Source organism: Parasteatoda tepidariorum, chromosome 1 (genome assembly GCF_043381705.1).
Source record: "Parasteatoda tepidariorum isolate YZ-2023 chromosome 1, CAS_Ptep_4.0, whole genome shotgun sequence".
Lineage (NCBI taxonomy): Eukaryota > Metazoa > Arthropoda > Arachnida > Araneae > Theridiidae > Parasteatoda > Parasteatoda tepidariorum.
The window spans coordinates 54487182-54503520 of NC_092204.1; the positions used below are offsets into that span (position 1 = coordinate 54487182).

The 16339-nt window shown below is 28.4% G+C and overlaps 1 protein-coding gene across 2 annotated transcripts in view; it reads left to right on the forward strand.

The window, feature by feature from the left end:
- The first annotated feature begins 1200 nt into the window (after nucleotides 1–1200).
- The window catches only part of LOC107443450 (SEC14-like protein 2), a 58396-nt gene continuing 43257 nt past the window's right edge, over nucleotides 1201–16339 (forward strand). The window contains exon 1 of one of the 2 annotated variants that reach the window (XM_016057306.3): nucleotides 1201–1460. In XM_016057306.3, the coding sequence (XP_015912792.1) occupies nucleotides 1417–1460 (44 nt within the window). In that variant the 5' untranslated portion in view covers nucleotides 1201–1416. The remainder of the gene's footprint in view (nucleotides 1461–16339) is intronic. The other variant, XM_043040812.2, reaches the window with a different exon arrangement.

The window sequence follows — 16339 nt, forward strand, 5'->3', positions numbered from 1 at the left end:
ACGAAATGACCCTGTCGATGTTATGACCTTGGCAAAAATATGACCCTGTCGACGAAATTACTTGACGATGTAACAACTTTGGCAAAGATACGACCCTGTTGACGAAATGACCCTGTAGATGAAACGACCATGTCGACGAAATGACCCTGTCGATGTTATAACTTTGGCAAAGATACGACCCTGTCGACGAAATGACCCTGTCAACGAAATGACCCTGTCGATGAAACGACCATATCGACGAAATGACCCTGTTGATGGTATAACCTAGGCAAAGATATGATCCTGTCGACGAAATTACTTGTCGATGTAATAAGTTTGGAACGATACGACCCTGTCGACGAAATGATCCTGTCGACGAAATGACCCTGTAGATGAAACGACCATGTCGACGAAATGACCCTGTAGATGAAACGGCCTGTCGACGAAATGACCCAGTCGATGAAATGGTCTGTCGATGAAGTGGTATCGATGAAATGGCCTGTCGATGAAATGATTGTCGATTAAATGAATGCGACCCATTTAACATGGCGAAATAAAAAATTTGAGCGAAATAGGTGGAATAGTTCCTGAGAAAAGGAGTTTTACAGAAGTCATACGTTTAAAATTCGATCATTAAATCAAAAGTTGTTTAGGATCGTCTTTTTTTTTTCTTTTCTTTTTTGCGTACTCTACAATTCAGAGTTATTTTCTGTCACTTTATTGAGTTCTATTGCTTTTTAAATTTTATATTTTTATCATATGCTTATTTTATTATTTTTATGACTGTAAAATATTTATTTTACTTTGCCCATTGTAGTTAAGCAGTATAACCCTTTAGCTTCGGAACGATTTAATAAGATGCAAAGAGCTGTTAACTTCTTCTTTTATCTGAGTTATTTATCTAAACAGAAATATAAATGTATAAAATTTATTTCTGAATTTTGTGCAAATTTTTAGGAACATAAATAAAAAAGAATCGTTTCTTTAAATACATATTGGTAATAGCAGCAATATTTTCATCGTTTGTCTGAGATTAGCAGTCAACAATAATTGGAAGAATTAAAAAAGGAAATTCCCCACTTTAGATGGAAATCAACAAACTATAGGATTTTAATAGTGCAATTAAAAAAAGTAGTTTTTCACATAATAGTGTCCAACTGCGACACAATATGAGAAGATATGACCTTGGTAATATAATATCCTTTTAATAAGCGCTATCGTCCCCAAGCCTAAGCTAAACATAATGCACCGCGTGGTTTTCGTCTAAATTTTTCCTCTTTTTTCCGTTACCAGGTCACGTTCGCAAGAATCATTTTTATAATGTAATATCAGACAATTATGCTTTGCAACAATATTTTACCTGCAGAATGCCTTTTATAAATAAAACGCTTGTCCAAAAAATCTTTCTTTTCTTGTGTTAACACTGAGATCGAAATCATGAACGGGATTCTTCAAAAAAGAAAAACTTTCTTAAAATCGCGGTAAGTTCTTCAATTCTAATTTGTTTATCCAAACAAGTAGCCACGCTTTGCCCCACGTGAATTGATTGATTGAATGATTGTGAATTGATTAAAAATTATACGAAATGAAGCATGATTGCATGAAAATTATTCTAAATATTTTAAGAATAATTGAAATAAACATACGCTTAAGTTTAATTGGGTACTTACAAAGAGATAGAATTGTGTTTGCCATGAGTCAAGAAATTATAAACACGTGAGAGAATTTTATAGAAAATCAATATAAATTAGCAATTATTATTAATATAAATAGGAATTTTTTTATACTCTGTTTAATCGGGGAAAAAATTCTTTAAAAAATCCCATTTTCAATCCATTTGGTAAGTTAATTTTTTGCAATTTGTAATAAATCCATTTTTATTCAAGTATACTAGACAAATTAACATAAATAAAAGCTTAATGAACATTGCTATTATACATATGCGAAATATAATTAAACTCAGTAAATGAAGGAGAATTTATTGCAACTTTTCTAAGAATAATAATAGTATTTGTTTGAATTATAAATTTCAGAATTAGAAAAATACTTGTTCATACAGTAGTTTTCTCTTATAAAAATATTACGCATAATGTGAACATAATTTGAATTTGAATGTACAGAAATGTTGTAATTTAAAATTTCAAATAAATAATAATATAAGACCTTGAGAATAACAGTTCTTTAGAATTTCTAAAAAGCTATTTCATTGTTTTCAAAAAGTTATTTAACCGATTTTGTTTAAACATTAGATTCTGTCATTTAAAATTATTCTGTTTAAGAGGATGCAAACTTTTTTATTCCTTATGATTCAGAAAATTTCGTCATTGTTAAAAACTATAAATAATTTGTATAAATTACTTTTATCATGGAGTTACCTTTGAATACATGAGCTAGTTGTGCCCAAAATTTTTGAGACACGAGTTTTACGTATAAGTAGCTAATTTGAGTAGCGAAATACGCAAAAAGTGACATTAACATCAAATGTATTATTAGTTAACATTACCACTTTAATCAACACAAACTACGCTAAGAAAAAAAATATGGTCAAAACTACCATAATATGGTAAAACTTACCGTGTTTCTGGCTTTATGGGAACACCAAAAGCTTTGTAATTTCTACCGAAGCTCTTAAGAAATGATTTTCTTAATATTTATAACAATATTCATAATAAAAATGCCTTTATATGATAAAATTTAGTAAGTGTGGTAGAATTAGGTAATTTTATCATGATATCTTTGAGCTTGGCATTAAAACCAATTATTCGGTTAAATTTACTTTTCAGTTTTGTATTTTTTACTAAATATGGGTAATCAGTAATATAAGTTTGAAAACCAGAATTTCGGGTAAACCTTTGATATGTAAACGGAAATATTACCGAATAAATGGTTAAAATACCGTATAATTTTGGTTTTTATTACTAACATTGTGTTTTCTTTTTTAAATGTCATTATTACAAAGTATAGTAGTTTTACAATGCACATTAAGAATAGTTTTAATGTTTATAAGAGTCATTTTAACTAGCTTTCGCACAATATAAAAATAATTATTATTTGTCAACAATATGCCAAAAGATGATTTGGCATATTGGGTTAGTTTCAAAACTTTTTCACCAAACAATCTGAACAAGCAAATAGTTAAAATCTTGTACATGATATCTTTTAAACAGTAACCTGGTGAAATCTTGTGAATATCTTTTTAAGTATGTGAACAGCTGATGAAGCGATTTCAATTATTACGAGCTATTTAATGAATCTGCTAACCATACTGCAAACATAGAATTTGCATTAATAAATGGAGAGATAAATATACAGATAAAAAGTTCTAGAGGAAGTTATTATTTCGGACAAGAAAAAAACTAAAGAACCCTTAGGGTATTCCACATTAAAGCAGTTAAGTTACATAGGATACCCTTGCAGGAAGTAAATGTGAATTACAGGAATTGTGCATGATTTGGACATGAACTAAATTGGGTCGTTCTGAGACTAAACTTTCAGCTTCAATATGGTATAATAAATAAAAGTACTAAATGCTATTTAAAACTTTATGTTTTGTAAAATAAATATTGTGAATATACTTTCTGTATAATAGTAGCTCATTTAAATTAGGTTATATGAATGGGTAATGCATACAACTAGTGAGGATAATAAGATGATTTTCAATCAAATCAGCTGTGTAGTTAAAAGAAAGAAAAATTTGTTTCTTCACAACAAAACTATTTTTATTGTTTTTTTTAAAAGTGGTTATCAAAGATAATATTTTTTAAACAAGTGAAATGCCGATTTCTTTTAAATGGATTTTACATTATTCAGCTACAATTTGAGTTCTATACGATACAGAGCATTTCAACGGAAGAATAATTGAAATTTGAAAAGAATATTTGTTGTTTGAATAGTGAAGAAAGTGTGTTGAAATAATGTGAGTAGATTATAACTAAACTGGTATGAGTTATACGTGAATTATGTAATAACGTTTCGTATTTGCATAACTGCTACGCATACATAAAGTTGATTAGATTTCTTCAAGCCATGCTAAGTTTTTATTACTTAACAAAAAGAACAATTGAAATTTGAGAAGAATATTTGTTACTTGAATGGTGAAGAAAATGTGTTGATTATAACTAAATTGCTATGAGTTAGCATGAATTTTGTAATAATTTTGCGTATTTTCATAAGTGTTACGTATACATATAGTTGATTAGATATCTTTAAGTCATGATAATTAGTTATTAGTTAGCAAAGAGAATAATTGAAGTTTTTGTCTACTTTGTTAACTTAGTTTTCGAAAGAATTTATTTTCCAACATACCATTAAGTAACTAAGCAGAGCAAAAACAAAAGAAAAATTTCAATAAAATTTTATTTTAAAGTAATTTTTTCAGAAAATAAAAGAAATTCAGTAAACATTTGTAGTACGACGTTTGCATAAAGTTAATATTTCTAACACAAACATATCTCATTCAAAGTTTTTCTCCCCCTAACAATAAGTAATACACATTATTTCATTAATATATAAGATCAGTTTTATATCTTATCTCTTACATAAAAATTAATCTTAACCTTCACCCGTAAAAGAAGGTTGTGAAAGAAATACTGCAGAGATGTAATTTTGATGTTAAGTTTCGAAAGTTCTAGAAGCACTTTCACTCAAAGCTATCTTGAACTCTGCAACCTTATCAACCGTACTTCTTGATTTGTATTCTGTTGAAGTTCTTTTTTCGTATCTTCAGAATCTTCAAATCAATTTAAGTTGTCGTAAATTGTATCTCAGAATGTTTATTTATTTACTTTTTTGTATTAGACATCATTTTGTGGAATTCCCTTACAGATTTGATGACTCTAGATTGGAAATTAATAGTGGATTGTTGATAGGAAATGTCTTTTTATTAATGTCATTAGAAGTTAGGATTATTAATATATATGTCCTGTTGGTTGTTTTAGCAAAAATAATGTCTATGTTCATAGAAAAAAATGTCTTTATATCTAAGTAATGATGAATGTAACATAAAATCCAAAGAGACATGTTCTCCTAGGGGCTTGCATAGGTTCATTTAGTTTAATGCTTCAAAGTAATTACGTCATATTAATACTCTCGGGGTCAATTACGTCATATTGCATGTCTGCAGGATTGTATTAAACCAAAATATTTCGGCTCACGTAGATATTTGACCGAAATCCCGGTGATACAGCGTCATTATACAGCATTGATGACGAACAAAAATTTTCGAACAAAATAATTTAACTTAAGAACATTAAAATTCCAAAAATCAATTGAGGATTTCTCTATAATGTGAAAATGAAAAACAATAAATTCACAAAAGAGAAATCTGCTTTTTTATAGATTAGTTTGCTAAAAAATATGGATATGACAAATAGTGGATACCCTGCATGAATGATAGATGCGAGGATTATGATTTCTTTCCAAAAGAAAAAAAAAAGACATAATGAAAAAGACAAAAAAAAAAGACATCACACTGTAAGAATTTTCTTTCTAGAATTACGGTAAAATAACCAGCAAAAGTCTGTCCATTCAATTAACCGTAAAGTTTACGGTGAAGAACATTTTTTTACCTTTATGGTTTAGAAACCGCTTGCAACTAGTATGGTTAAAAAAAAACATGAATACAAATCCATATGTTTTTTTTAAACAATTTATAACTAGCACGGTTTCAAAACCGTGAAATAGAAATTTTATTTCATATTCCAGCTAGGCTTATCGATAGGTAATGGTTATTAGAGTTAGATTGTAGTTGAGTTGTGTTTTATCAAATGTTGCGTTGAAATTCGTTTAATTGATTTAACTGGTTGTTTCACCTATCGTAAAAGATGGTAAATACAGATTTTTTCGTGTTAATCAGCTTTATGGGGCTGCCATCTGTGCGTGAATTATTGTATTCTAATAGTCCAGAGTCACAAATTGGGGAATGCAGAGCATGGAAACGTTTCATGTGTTGAAGGGAAGGGAGGAAATATTGTTGTGTCAACACTGGAACTCGAACCCTGTTCTGTTTTACATGAGATTGACACATTAGCCCTCTCGCCTATAATATGTACCTAGCTTCACGGAACTAAGTGACTTTATAAGATGAACCTAATTGGTGCGATAAAATTCTAGTTGTTTAACTGCATTAGGTGAAAGCAGCTAATAAACGGTTTTTCTCTCAGTAACAGTTTGGATACCATCTTATTTATGGTTGTTCGACTGTTTTGTTTTTAAACATTTTTCCGAGAAATTTCTAACAGTGTGTTAAACTTCAAGCGGAATAAGAAAGAATGTAAGACTTTACGATCATTCGAAAAAAAAGAAAATAAATCGGGATTTTCTTCACACCGTGTGCTCCAGTGAGTTTACATTTTAATATTAGGTTTGGTGGTCCTATTATAAAGCTTCTGAAAATACTTTGAAGATATATATCTATAAAATTTCCTTTTAACAAGTTAAATCTTAGTCATAATCATAGCGTCTGAATATACGAAATTAAGATACTGTGATAAACGTATGGTTAATAATATTAAACAAAATAGGGAAAAAAAGACAGGTATAATAAGCAACTAACCTTGGTCAATTAAAGGCCCTGTTAAGTTATATAGGTTAGGAATAGTAGATTGTAAATCCAGAGAATCCATCTTAAATCATTAACATTAATGAATGCTTCAAATAAATTTCTCAAATTTTTTACAGATAAATTTATCTAAATATTGCAAATCATGTCTGTAATATATGCCTTTTTTAAAAAATTTCAAATTGGCAACCTTGTTCCGTCTTTAAAAAAAAATTCTGAACCTGATTACACAAAAAGTATATTTTGCAATTGCTAACTGTCTTTTTTGTAGTTACACAACTATCCAAACTATATTTAAGAATCTATTAAATGAGGTAGATGTTAAAATTTAATTTGACGCTGGAGCACAGAATTATCCATTGTATATTAGTCGTTTTTCTTCACATTGTTCCATTGTTCAGGTTTTGCATTTTAATACTACAGTTTTTCCGATGCGTATTACGACTCAAAAAATTATGCATAATTAAAAAAATAATCATTAAAATGTCACTTTTGATTATGGCATTGAATTGAAATAGATAAATCATCAACCACTAAATGTCTACAATTATGAAAAAAGATTCATTACTTCTAATCAGGAAGTTCTTTTTTTTCCCTTCACACTTGAATGATTATTTAGAATTGATAAATATTTGGTTAATCTTGTAAGATTTCGAATAATTTCATGACGATTGAAATAATTTTTCCTCTTAAATATGAGAATGTAATTACTTTCCTCACAATTTATTTTCACTTTTTGAAAATGATATTTATTTTCACCCTCCATTCTTATATCACGCGCTTTTGTTTAACAGTAAGCTTGCATGAATTGTAATGTATTTTTTTAACAAAAAATGAAAACAGCTATCAAAAATAAAACTGAGGAATATTTCGAGGGAAATCAAACTTCCTGGTTTCATTGTTTTATTATAATAACAGTTCATCTTACAAAGGGAAATAACATTAAACTTAATTTACAAAGACATCCAAACCTCCATTAAGTTGTTGATTCAGTTTTTATTATAGCATTTGTAAGCTTGTGGTTTTTATATCAATATTTTATCTCGTGATAAAGTTTATGAAAAACTATCTGGTACTTTTTAAAGAAAATATCCTTAAGATCACCTGAAAATATTTTTTTTAACATAAATTATTGATTAGTTAATAAAAACTGATCTCCAAAACTGATAATCCACGAATAAGTCAATGCAATTTGTAGATGTTATTATAGTTTTTGTTTGCCATGTCAACGTTTTCTCAAGTATATAGCGGGAAGCGGGTATGATTTAATCATTCAAAAACTTCCATACCATCTAACAAAAATGCGTGGACTATTTTGGTGGTTATGTAGAAAAAAAGATAAATGTTAAGCCTTTAAAATGATGTAACAATTATAAAAATAAACTGGTTTATAAAATTTCTAAAAAAATTAGAAAACCTTCATTCAAGACTGCCCTCGTAATTTTTGTAAGTTTTTTTTGCTGCAATAATAGTAAGCAATACAGAAAGCATCAATAATTCTTTTAAGGCAGAAAAAATAGACCTTACTTTTGGGATTGTTCTCGTTTTTATAGTATTTTTTTTACAACATAAATAAGCAAAACAAAATGTATTAATAATTCTTTTGGCCGAAAAGAATAAGAAACCTTATTTTTAACATTGTTCTCGTAATTATAGAAGGGTGGGTTTAAATTTATAAGGTGAAAGTTAAGTATTTTCAATACCTTTTCACAATTAAAAATAAACTGCAAAATATGCATAAAAAACGTAGTATATATAACGGTAAAGTATGAATTAAATATGCAATATTAATAAATAATTGACATTAGGCCAGAACTTTAATGTATTTACAGTATATATTTTAGCAAAAAAAAAATTAATCTAGTTGTAATATTAGTATCTGCCGTCGAAAAAAAAGCACTTAACCTAGGCCTAACCAGAGAGAATCAAACTCCAAATGATGTGATACTATTTTGTGTTCTTTAATTACAGTTTATAACTTATCCGAAAACTCACGTTATGGAAAAGGAGTAGTTAATGTTTATATTTTAGTAAAAACAGTACACATTTTAGTAAAAAAAATTAATCTAATTGCAATATTAGTATCTGCCGTCGAGAAAAAAAAACTCTTAACCCAGGCCTAACCAAAGAGAATCGAACTCCAAATGATGTGATACTATTTTGTGTTCTTTAATTACAGTTTATAACTTATCCGAAAACTCACGTTATGGAAAAGGAGTAGTTAATGTATTATGTTAGGAATCTGTACAGAAAAAACAACATACATAACAATACAGTATGAAAAATGCAGCATGAATAAATAATTGTCTTAGACCAGAATTTTTGTGTATTTTAATGTATTTACAGTACATGTTTTAGTAAAAAATTAATCTATCTGCAATCTTAGTATCTGCTGTTAAAAAAAAATTCAAAAAGAAATAAAAAAAACACTTAACCTAGGTCATACACCCCAGAGAAAAACAAACTCTGAATGATGTGATACTACTTTCATGTGTTCTTTAATTACAGTTTATAAATCTGAAAACTCACGTTATGGAAAACGAGTAGTAAACAATGAAATAAGAAATATGCTAAAAGCTATGGAATAAACTAGATCAGTGACCCTTTTCGATTTCCCTTCCGATGTGTTTCTTTCTAGAATATTCTTTCACTTTTCTTGCTCTGCACCATCAATACGAGACTTATCAACTTCGAAGAATATTATTCTTATTACCTTCGCTGCTGTCACACTCTTTAAGATAAGGGGGCAGTAAAAAGGGAAGCGAAATTGTGGTTTCGAAAACAAGGGAAAAACTATCGAACACAGACTTAGTTTTGGTTTTTGAAGTTCAACAAAGGAAAAATGCCAACTTGTACGGAGAGATTCGTTGATCATGATAAAATGAAAGGGTAAGTTCGAATTTATGTTCAAATAACAGGTGTTGTAAGCGCATGTTTTAGGGTGGAGCGTGAAATAATTTTTAAAAAAAAGTAATGTTGGGATAATTTTTGTAAAACTTAACTTGAAATTAAAACATAAAACAATTAAGTAATAATTTAACACATTGGTACTCAAGATTTTATGCTTTGCAAAATCTTTTAAAATGTTAATTTTTTTTATTGTGAAAACGATATTATACATATAATGGAGTTAGGCAAATTACAGTTCTTTGCCCTTCGCAACTTTTTAGCCCTAAATCAAACTTACGAAAGTAAAAATATTACTCGACTTTGTAATTATGATATTTTTATGTATTTTTTAAAACTTAAAACTATACATATCAAAAACTGAGAAAGAAAACCATAAAACCATAAAAACTGCAATTGTTCGCTTGCCATCTTGTGCTTTTTATCAAATAAAAATACATATATATGTCCTAAATATATTTTTTACTTCTAATGTGTAGGATTTTTGGTAAAAATATTTTAGAGGTTTTGCTATAAAATATAAAACAAATACAAATGTAATATGTTTCAATTTGTATAATTTTATTCAATTACAATATCTTCATTACCGTAAGGCACTCAAATGACTCACTTATGTAAATAATTCTAAATTGCCAGTATTTTCATTCTTTTCTAACTTATTTAGAGGTATTTGTCTAAGTTTTGTATTTTTTTAAAAAATAATACTTTCTGCGTACTACTTTTTTTTCTTTTTATCATTGTTTTCAATTTATTGGTCAATTCATTACAGTCTATTAAGTCACACTTAGATCGCAAATTATAAAATATAAAACACGTAAATATGAAACATGAAATATCCATTCATTATTTTCAATTCTATTTTTTCATCTTTTCCAAGAACTACACCAAGAAATAAATTCTCTCCTAAATGAAGTTTTTTATTTAAGTAAAAAAAATTGTATTTCATAATTTAGTATAAACAACAGAATTTTGAAAATAAAGCTAGACCAAATGACTAAAGAAAAAAAATCATACTACAGTTTCAATTCCATACTCAGCATCGAAACACAGAATTCTGTGTTTTGATATGGAGCTGATGTTTCCTAGTTCATTGAAAATCGTTATTTAGCATGCTCCTCTACAGTTGTTACATTGTTTTTAGTTTATATAAATTTTATATTTGTTTTTATCAAAATGAAACATATAAGACAAATTTTCCACGCAACTGTAGCAAAGGCAATTTTCGAGCTAAGGTATTATCTTTGTAAATACTTTTCATACGCTTTCAGAAAATAAATTTACATAAAATTAACATATCACATTTTGGCTCTCTGTGCTAAGGTTTATATGGTTTTAATAGATTGCTCTTTTGAATTTATAATTCTTATCTTTCTTCTTGCCAGTAAAATAAATGAGTTTGAGTATAAACTAAATGATAGTTTTTGAGATGAAAGCATTTTTCGCCTACGGGTAGTTTTCTTATCGATGTCGTTTGTATTCATAGTTGCATGTGGGAAAACATGAAGTTACTGAATGGTATATTTAACACAAAACGAAAAAAGAAGAAAAAAAGAAAGAAAGAAATGATGTTTTTCATTTATATTTCAGAATAAAACACAAATTTACATTTGAAGATCAAAGGAAAAGAACGGATTTTGTCCTTTTTTTTATGAAAATGGCGATTTGATCGCTGTCTTTTGTTTTTTGAGGATTAAAAAGTTTTGACTAATCAATAACTTGGAAAATCGGTTCTACCCGAGAGTTATTACTCGGTGAAAATGAGCCGTGATGGGAAAAAAACCGGTTCCTCCTCACGCGTAGACAAGAAGAACGAAGAAAAGCATAGAGAAGACACCTAAAATTACTAGTGAGAAAATACGATTCACTGTTAAAATTTTCTTTTTGAAATAACTGTAAAATAACCGGCAGTACTCCGTCAGTCCGATTAACTATGAAGTTTATGGTTAGGAGCATTATTTTACTTTTACGGTATTGAAACCGTTAACAACTGGTACGGTTAAAAAACTATTACAAAACTATACTGTTTTGTAAACATTTTCTACTAGCATAGTTTTTAAACCATAAAAATAAAACTGATACAAATATTGGAACTCTGTGGGTGCTGCGCCATTTATACAGGAATGATAGCTTCGTTTTTCAATAGTCCAGGGTCATCAAATGAAGAGTGCAAGACGCTGAAAACTCTTCATGTATCGAAGGAATGGAAGAAATATTGTGGTGTCAACGCCTGGATTCAAACCTCTGTTTAGCCAGTCATGAAATTGATCGATTAGCTTTCTCAGCTACAGTATATACCCGGCCGCACGCAACAGAATGGCTTCATAAGATAGGTCTAGTTGGAGCTGATAGAATTTTGGTTGTTAAACCGTATTAGGAAAGAAACAATTAATAAACGTTTTTACTCACACTTAACAGTTTGAATATCATCTTTTTTACGGTTATTTGACTGTTTTTATAGAATATGGTAGAATAACAATTATATATATTGTTATTTAGCAATTTTTGTCAAGAGATTTCTTACAGTGTTGATTGGGAAAGAATTTTGAAGAAAAAACGTTGTTTGTCCAACCCGATTTTTACATTTTATTCTTTTTCAATAGCAAAATTTTTAAATTCTATTTTGAAATTTGTAGGGTCCGTAAATAAATACTTGTAACATACGAATACATTCTCATAATTTCAATCAAATGCTTGCTCCTGAAAAATCTCAAACCTAAAAACTCATTTTTCCTAGAATTATCTTTCATGGAGGTAAACAGTCTCCTTATATCTTTGTTTAAAAGTGCAGCTTAAGACCTCAGGTCAGTCTCAGTCGATATATTTCTGTAGAAATGATAAGGCCAACAAATTTAGTTGGAATTCGTAAGAAAATATTATTTATAATAGAATTTATTTCTAATATTATTTTTTCAATTTAAGTAGAAACTGTATGAATAAAAATAATTTGAAACTAAAAAACAGCACTTTCCCATTAAATTATAGCTATATGATCCCGTGCTACTTCGTTCTAAAGCATAAATTATTTTCACTAAAAGACATTGCGTTTTGTATTTTTTTGGGGGGGGGGAGGGGGGAAGGGAATGAGACGGCTTTTGAGAAAAAATAATATTGTCAATGTAGCTCTCAAAAAAGTTGATTTAACGTTGAACTACATCATCCATGAAATCCATAAAATAAAATTGCTTAATCCTAATGATAATTTACAAATTATATAAAATTACAATGAAATAATAATTTAAAATAGTAATTTAAAATTTGCTTACATATAAAGGCATCGAATCGTATTTTAAAATTATTTAGGAGGGCATTTTTAGTGAAAGGCATCAAGATTTCCATGTTTCTGTGTATTGTGAAATTCCGGAAACTCGTGAAATATTTAACTGGAAATAATACTAAGAATTAATCTAATTAAAAATGTCACCTTGAAAAAGGTATGGCTTATCATTATATTGTCTTAAACCCTTCATTGTGAACTTTATTTGGACACAAACTCTTTGGAACTACTTAAAAGTTTCTGCGAAAACTGATTATTGACTTAATTTTAAGTTATTTATTAAAATCTTCGACTTAAAAGCTAATTATTTGGGGTGGGAAAGATATTTTAGTAATTTAGAAAGCAATAAACTTTTCTGGATTTTCTGAATCTAAGCTTGAATTAACTAAAACTAAAGATCAAATTTTAAAATAAAAAATTCTGGATGATTCACTAGATGAGAAAGTCACTTCAAGCTATATTCAGTATTTCAAATTATTTAAGCGAGAATTAGAGAAAGTCCACAATAATAATAATAAAACACATCTAAAATTATATAAACTTCATAAAAAAGGTAAAACCAAATTTATAACTTAAGTAAGAATATAATATTTTTTTTAAAAAAAAATAAAGCTCTTCAAGTCAGCAAATGAAATAGTTGTAACACCATGCTGCAAAAATAAATAAATAAATAGCTAAAATAAAATAAATATATAAACAAAAAGCATTTTTAGTTGAGGTTTGATTTTACGATATTTTACGCTTCAAAATTTTGCAAGTCTAAGAATTTTTAAGCAATCAATTTTAGTGAAAACAGAGTATAATTTTTTTTAGAAAATAACTGCTGTTAGAAAACAAATAAATCAGATTAACCACGTCATTATTATATCATTTTTAATCATTAGGAATTGGAAAAAAGTAAAAAAGAAAGAAAAAAGGAATTAGAAAAAACAATATCCAATATTAGAAGATTATTCAAAATTTATACCGCCATTTTTATAAAATTTTCAAAATTAAAGTTTTATCCAAAAACTTCAAAATCAAAATTCTGTTTCTGGTTTACATATTTCAATTAATGAGTTACTATCGTCGTTTTAAACAAAGAAACTATTATTTACATTATACAGTATCTAAATTTAAACTATTACCAATTATATAAAAATTTAGCTAGCAAAATTTTTTGTGGTAATGTGTTTTAAGACTTATCGTTTCTCACACATGTTGACAATGTATTTAAGAGGATCACGTTTTGAGACATGAAGTTGAACAGAAAATTGAGTTGAATTGCCTACGGTTCATGGTACTTTTTGTAAGATTTTCTTTTTACAAAGATTAAATCAGATTTATAGCTGTAAACTTGGCATACAATTGTATCTTTTAGGAAATCTAAGATAGGTAACTGCTTAATTTTGAGTTTAAATGATAGTTCTTTCAAATTTCTGACAACAATTTTTAAATTATTCAAATAAAAATCCACTAAAATACATAAACATGCAACAATTGACGTAAAATTTATTTTGAAAACGGCTTCCTACCCTCTCTCACTGAAGGGAAAAAAAAGAAACAAGATAAGAAAACAATCAGTTTTACGTTAAACTATTAAGTTAGTATCTTTCATCTGAAAATTTTACAAATGTGTTGCCACTTTTATCCAACGTTACAAAATATGAACTAAAGGAAACTCAATCAGTTTTACGATAAACCATTAAGTTACTATTTTTCATGTTAAAATTGTGCAAATGTGTTGCAACTCTTATGTAATGCTGTAAATTATGAAATGAAGGAAACTAATTGAAGAAAACGAAATCAGTTTTATGTCAAACTATTAAGTTACTATCTTTAATCGTAAAATTGTGCAAATGTGTTCCAACTCTTATAGAACATGAACTGAAGGAAACTCACAGAAGGAAAAAAAATCAGTTTTACGTTAAACTGTTAAGTTACAATCTTTCATCTCAAAATTGTGCAAATGTGTTACAACCTTTATATAATGTTGTTAAATATGAATTATTATAGGCATTTTGTTTACATTTTGCCCAAAAATGTGATTTTTTTTCTTTTTGTGGTTTCAGACTCTATCGCGTTGTTTGATTGCTGCGATAATTAAATAATAAGATAATAGAATAATGTAAACTGTATACATTTTATTTACAAAGTAGTAATATGATATTTAAGGGACACAAACATTAGAAACCAAGTCTATTTCGAACAACATAATTACTATAAATAATTACGTGAAAGTGAAACTTATTTTTACATTTAATGCTTATGTTAGCCTTGATAAGCATTTCAAAATAAGTTTCGACTCAACTCCCCTCTCCTTCCATTATCCAATTGATCTTTTCCAATACCCCCATTCAATCCCTCAGTAAACACATCTTATTTGGCACAACAGCCCAACGTGGGCCTAGGCTTTCTGTAGTAAATTCCACCAAGACAACCAATTTTTTGACCTGTACTGCCCGTCTTTTATTCCAATCAGTTCATAATCTGATTCCACAAAATCGAATCAACATTGCTTTGGCTTTATTTTTTCCCGAATAGTGAAGGGCGTTGACACAAAAGTTTTCTTTGCTGGATTTTTTAAAATTATTTTGGCAATATGAGCAGTTCATTCTTTCAATTTTAATATTTTTAACGCTATCAGACTCTTTAAAAGTTCTATAAATTTCTGAGTCGAAGGATTTTCAAGGAAGGACCAACGAGGAACTTTTCTTGGACACCAACAAGGATGCTTCCGGGATTATTTCTTAAAAGAGTAACTAAACTGCAATTTTGTATTCACCACTTTTAGTAAGAGGCAAGGTTTCTGAACCATTAAAATTGCCCTAATGAGAGAGTTATAGATAAGAAACTTAGTTCTTCTGTTGAGATTATAAGATTTCTATAAAGTGTGGAGCCTAAAAAACGATTTGCTGGCTAATGCGATACAATTTTGGATATTAGAGGTAATGTCCTTTTTTTTTTGTGTTGCGAGCTTAGCTTCCATTCTTGGAAAATAACTTCAACTTTCACTTGCTGGGACATGGTGATAAAAACATTCCCCACTCAGCAGTTCATGATGGATATGTTAGATATCCTACGCTGCGTGGTGATGCGTCGAACGTTTTGTATTTCTTAATTACCTAAATTTCATTTTATTAATCGATTGTTAATATCAATATTAAATTATTTCTTTTAAATGTTAACTGGTATTAATTATTTATTTTTATCAGTTATTAAAATTATTATTAATCATGTGTGCCATGAGCTGCTGACTAGAGATTGTTTATATCACCTATGTCATGGCAAGTGAAAGTGGAAGTTATTTTCGAAGGATGTGAGCATGTTATTTAGTTAACAGAAGTATTCTATTTTCAGAAATTTCATATTTTTATTCATTGAAAATGGTACAAAAAATGGAACACTTTATTTAGATGAAAACTTTAAGACGCACTTTATGGTCATCCCCTTATTTTGTGACGAAATTCAAGCGACTAGTTGAAGAAATTGTTAAGTGACAATTTAGTAAATGTTAGAATAGCTTTAGATCTTATAGAGACATCATGATCCTTTTTATGTAACTTCTTAGAATTAATAAGACACTCGATATAATTATTTGATATAATATTCGATATATATATATATATCAACGCCTGGAT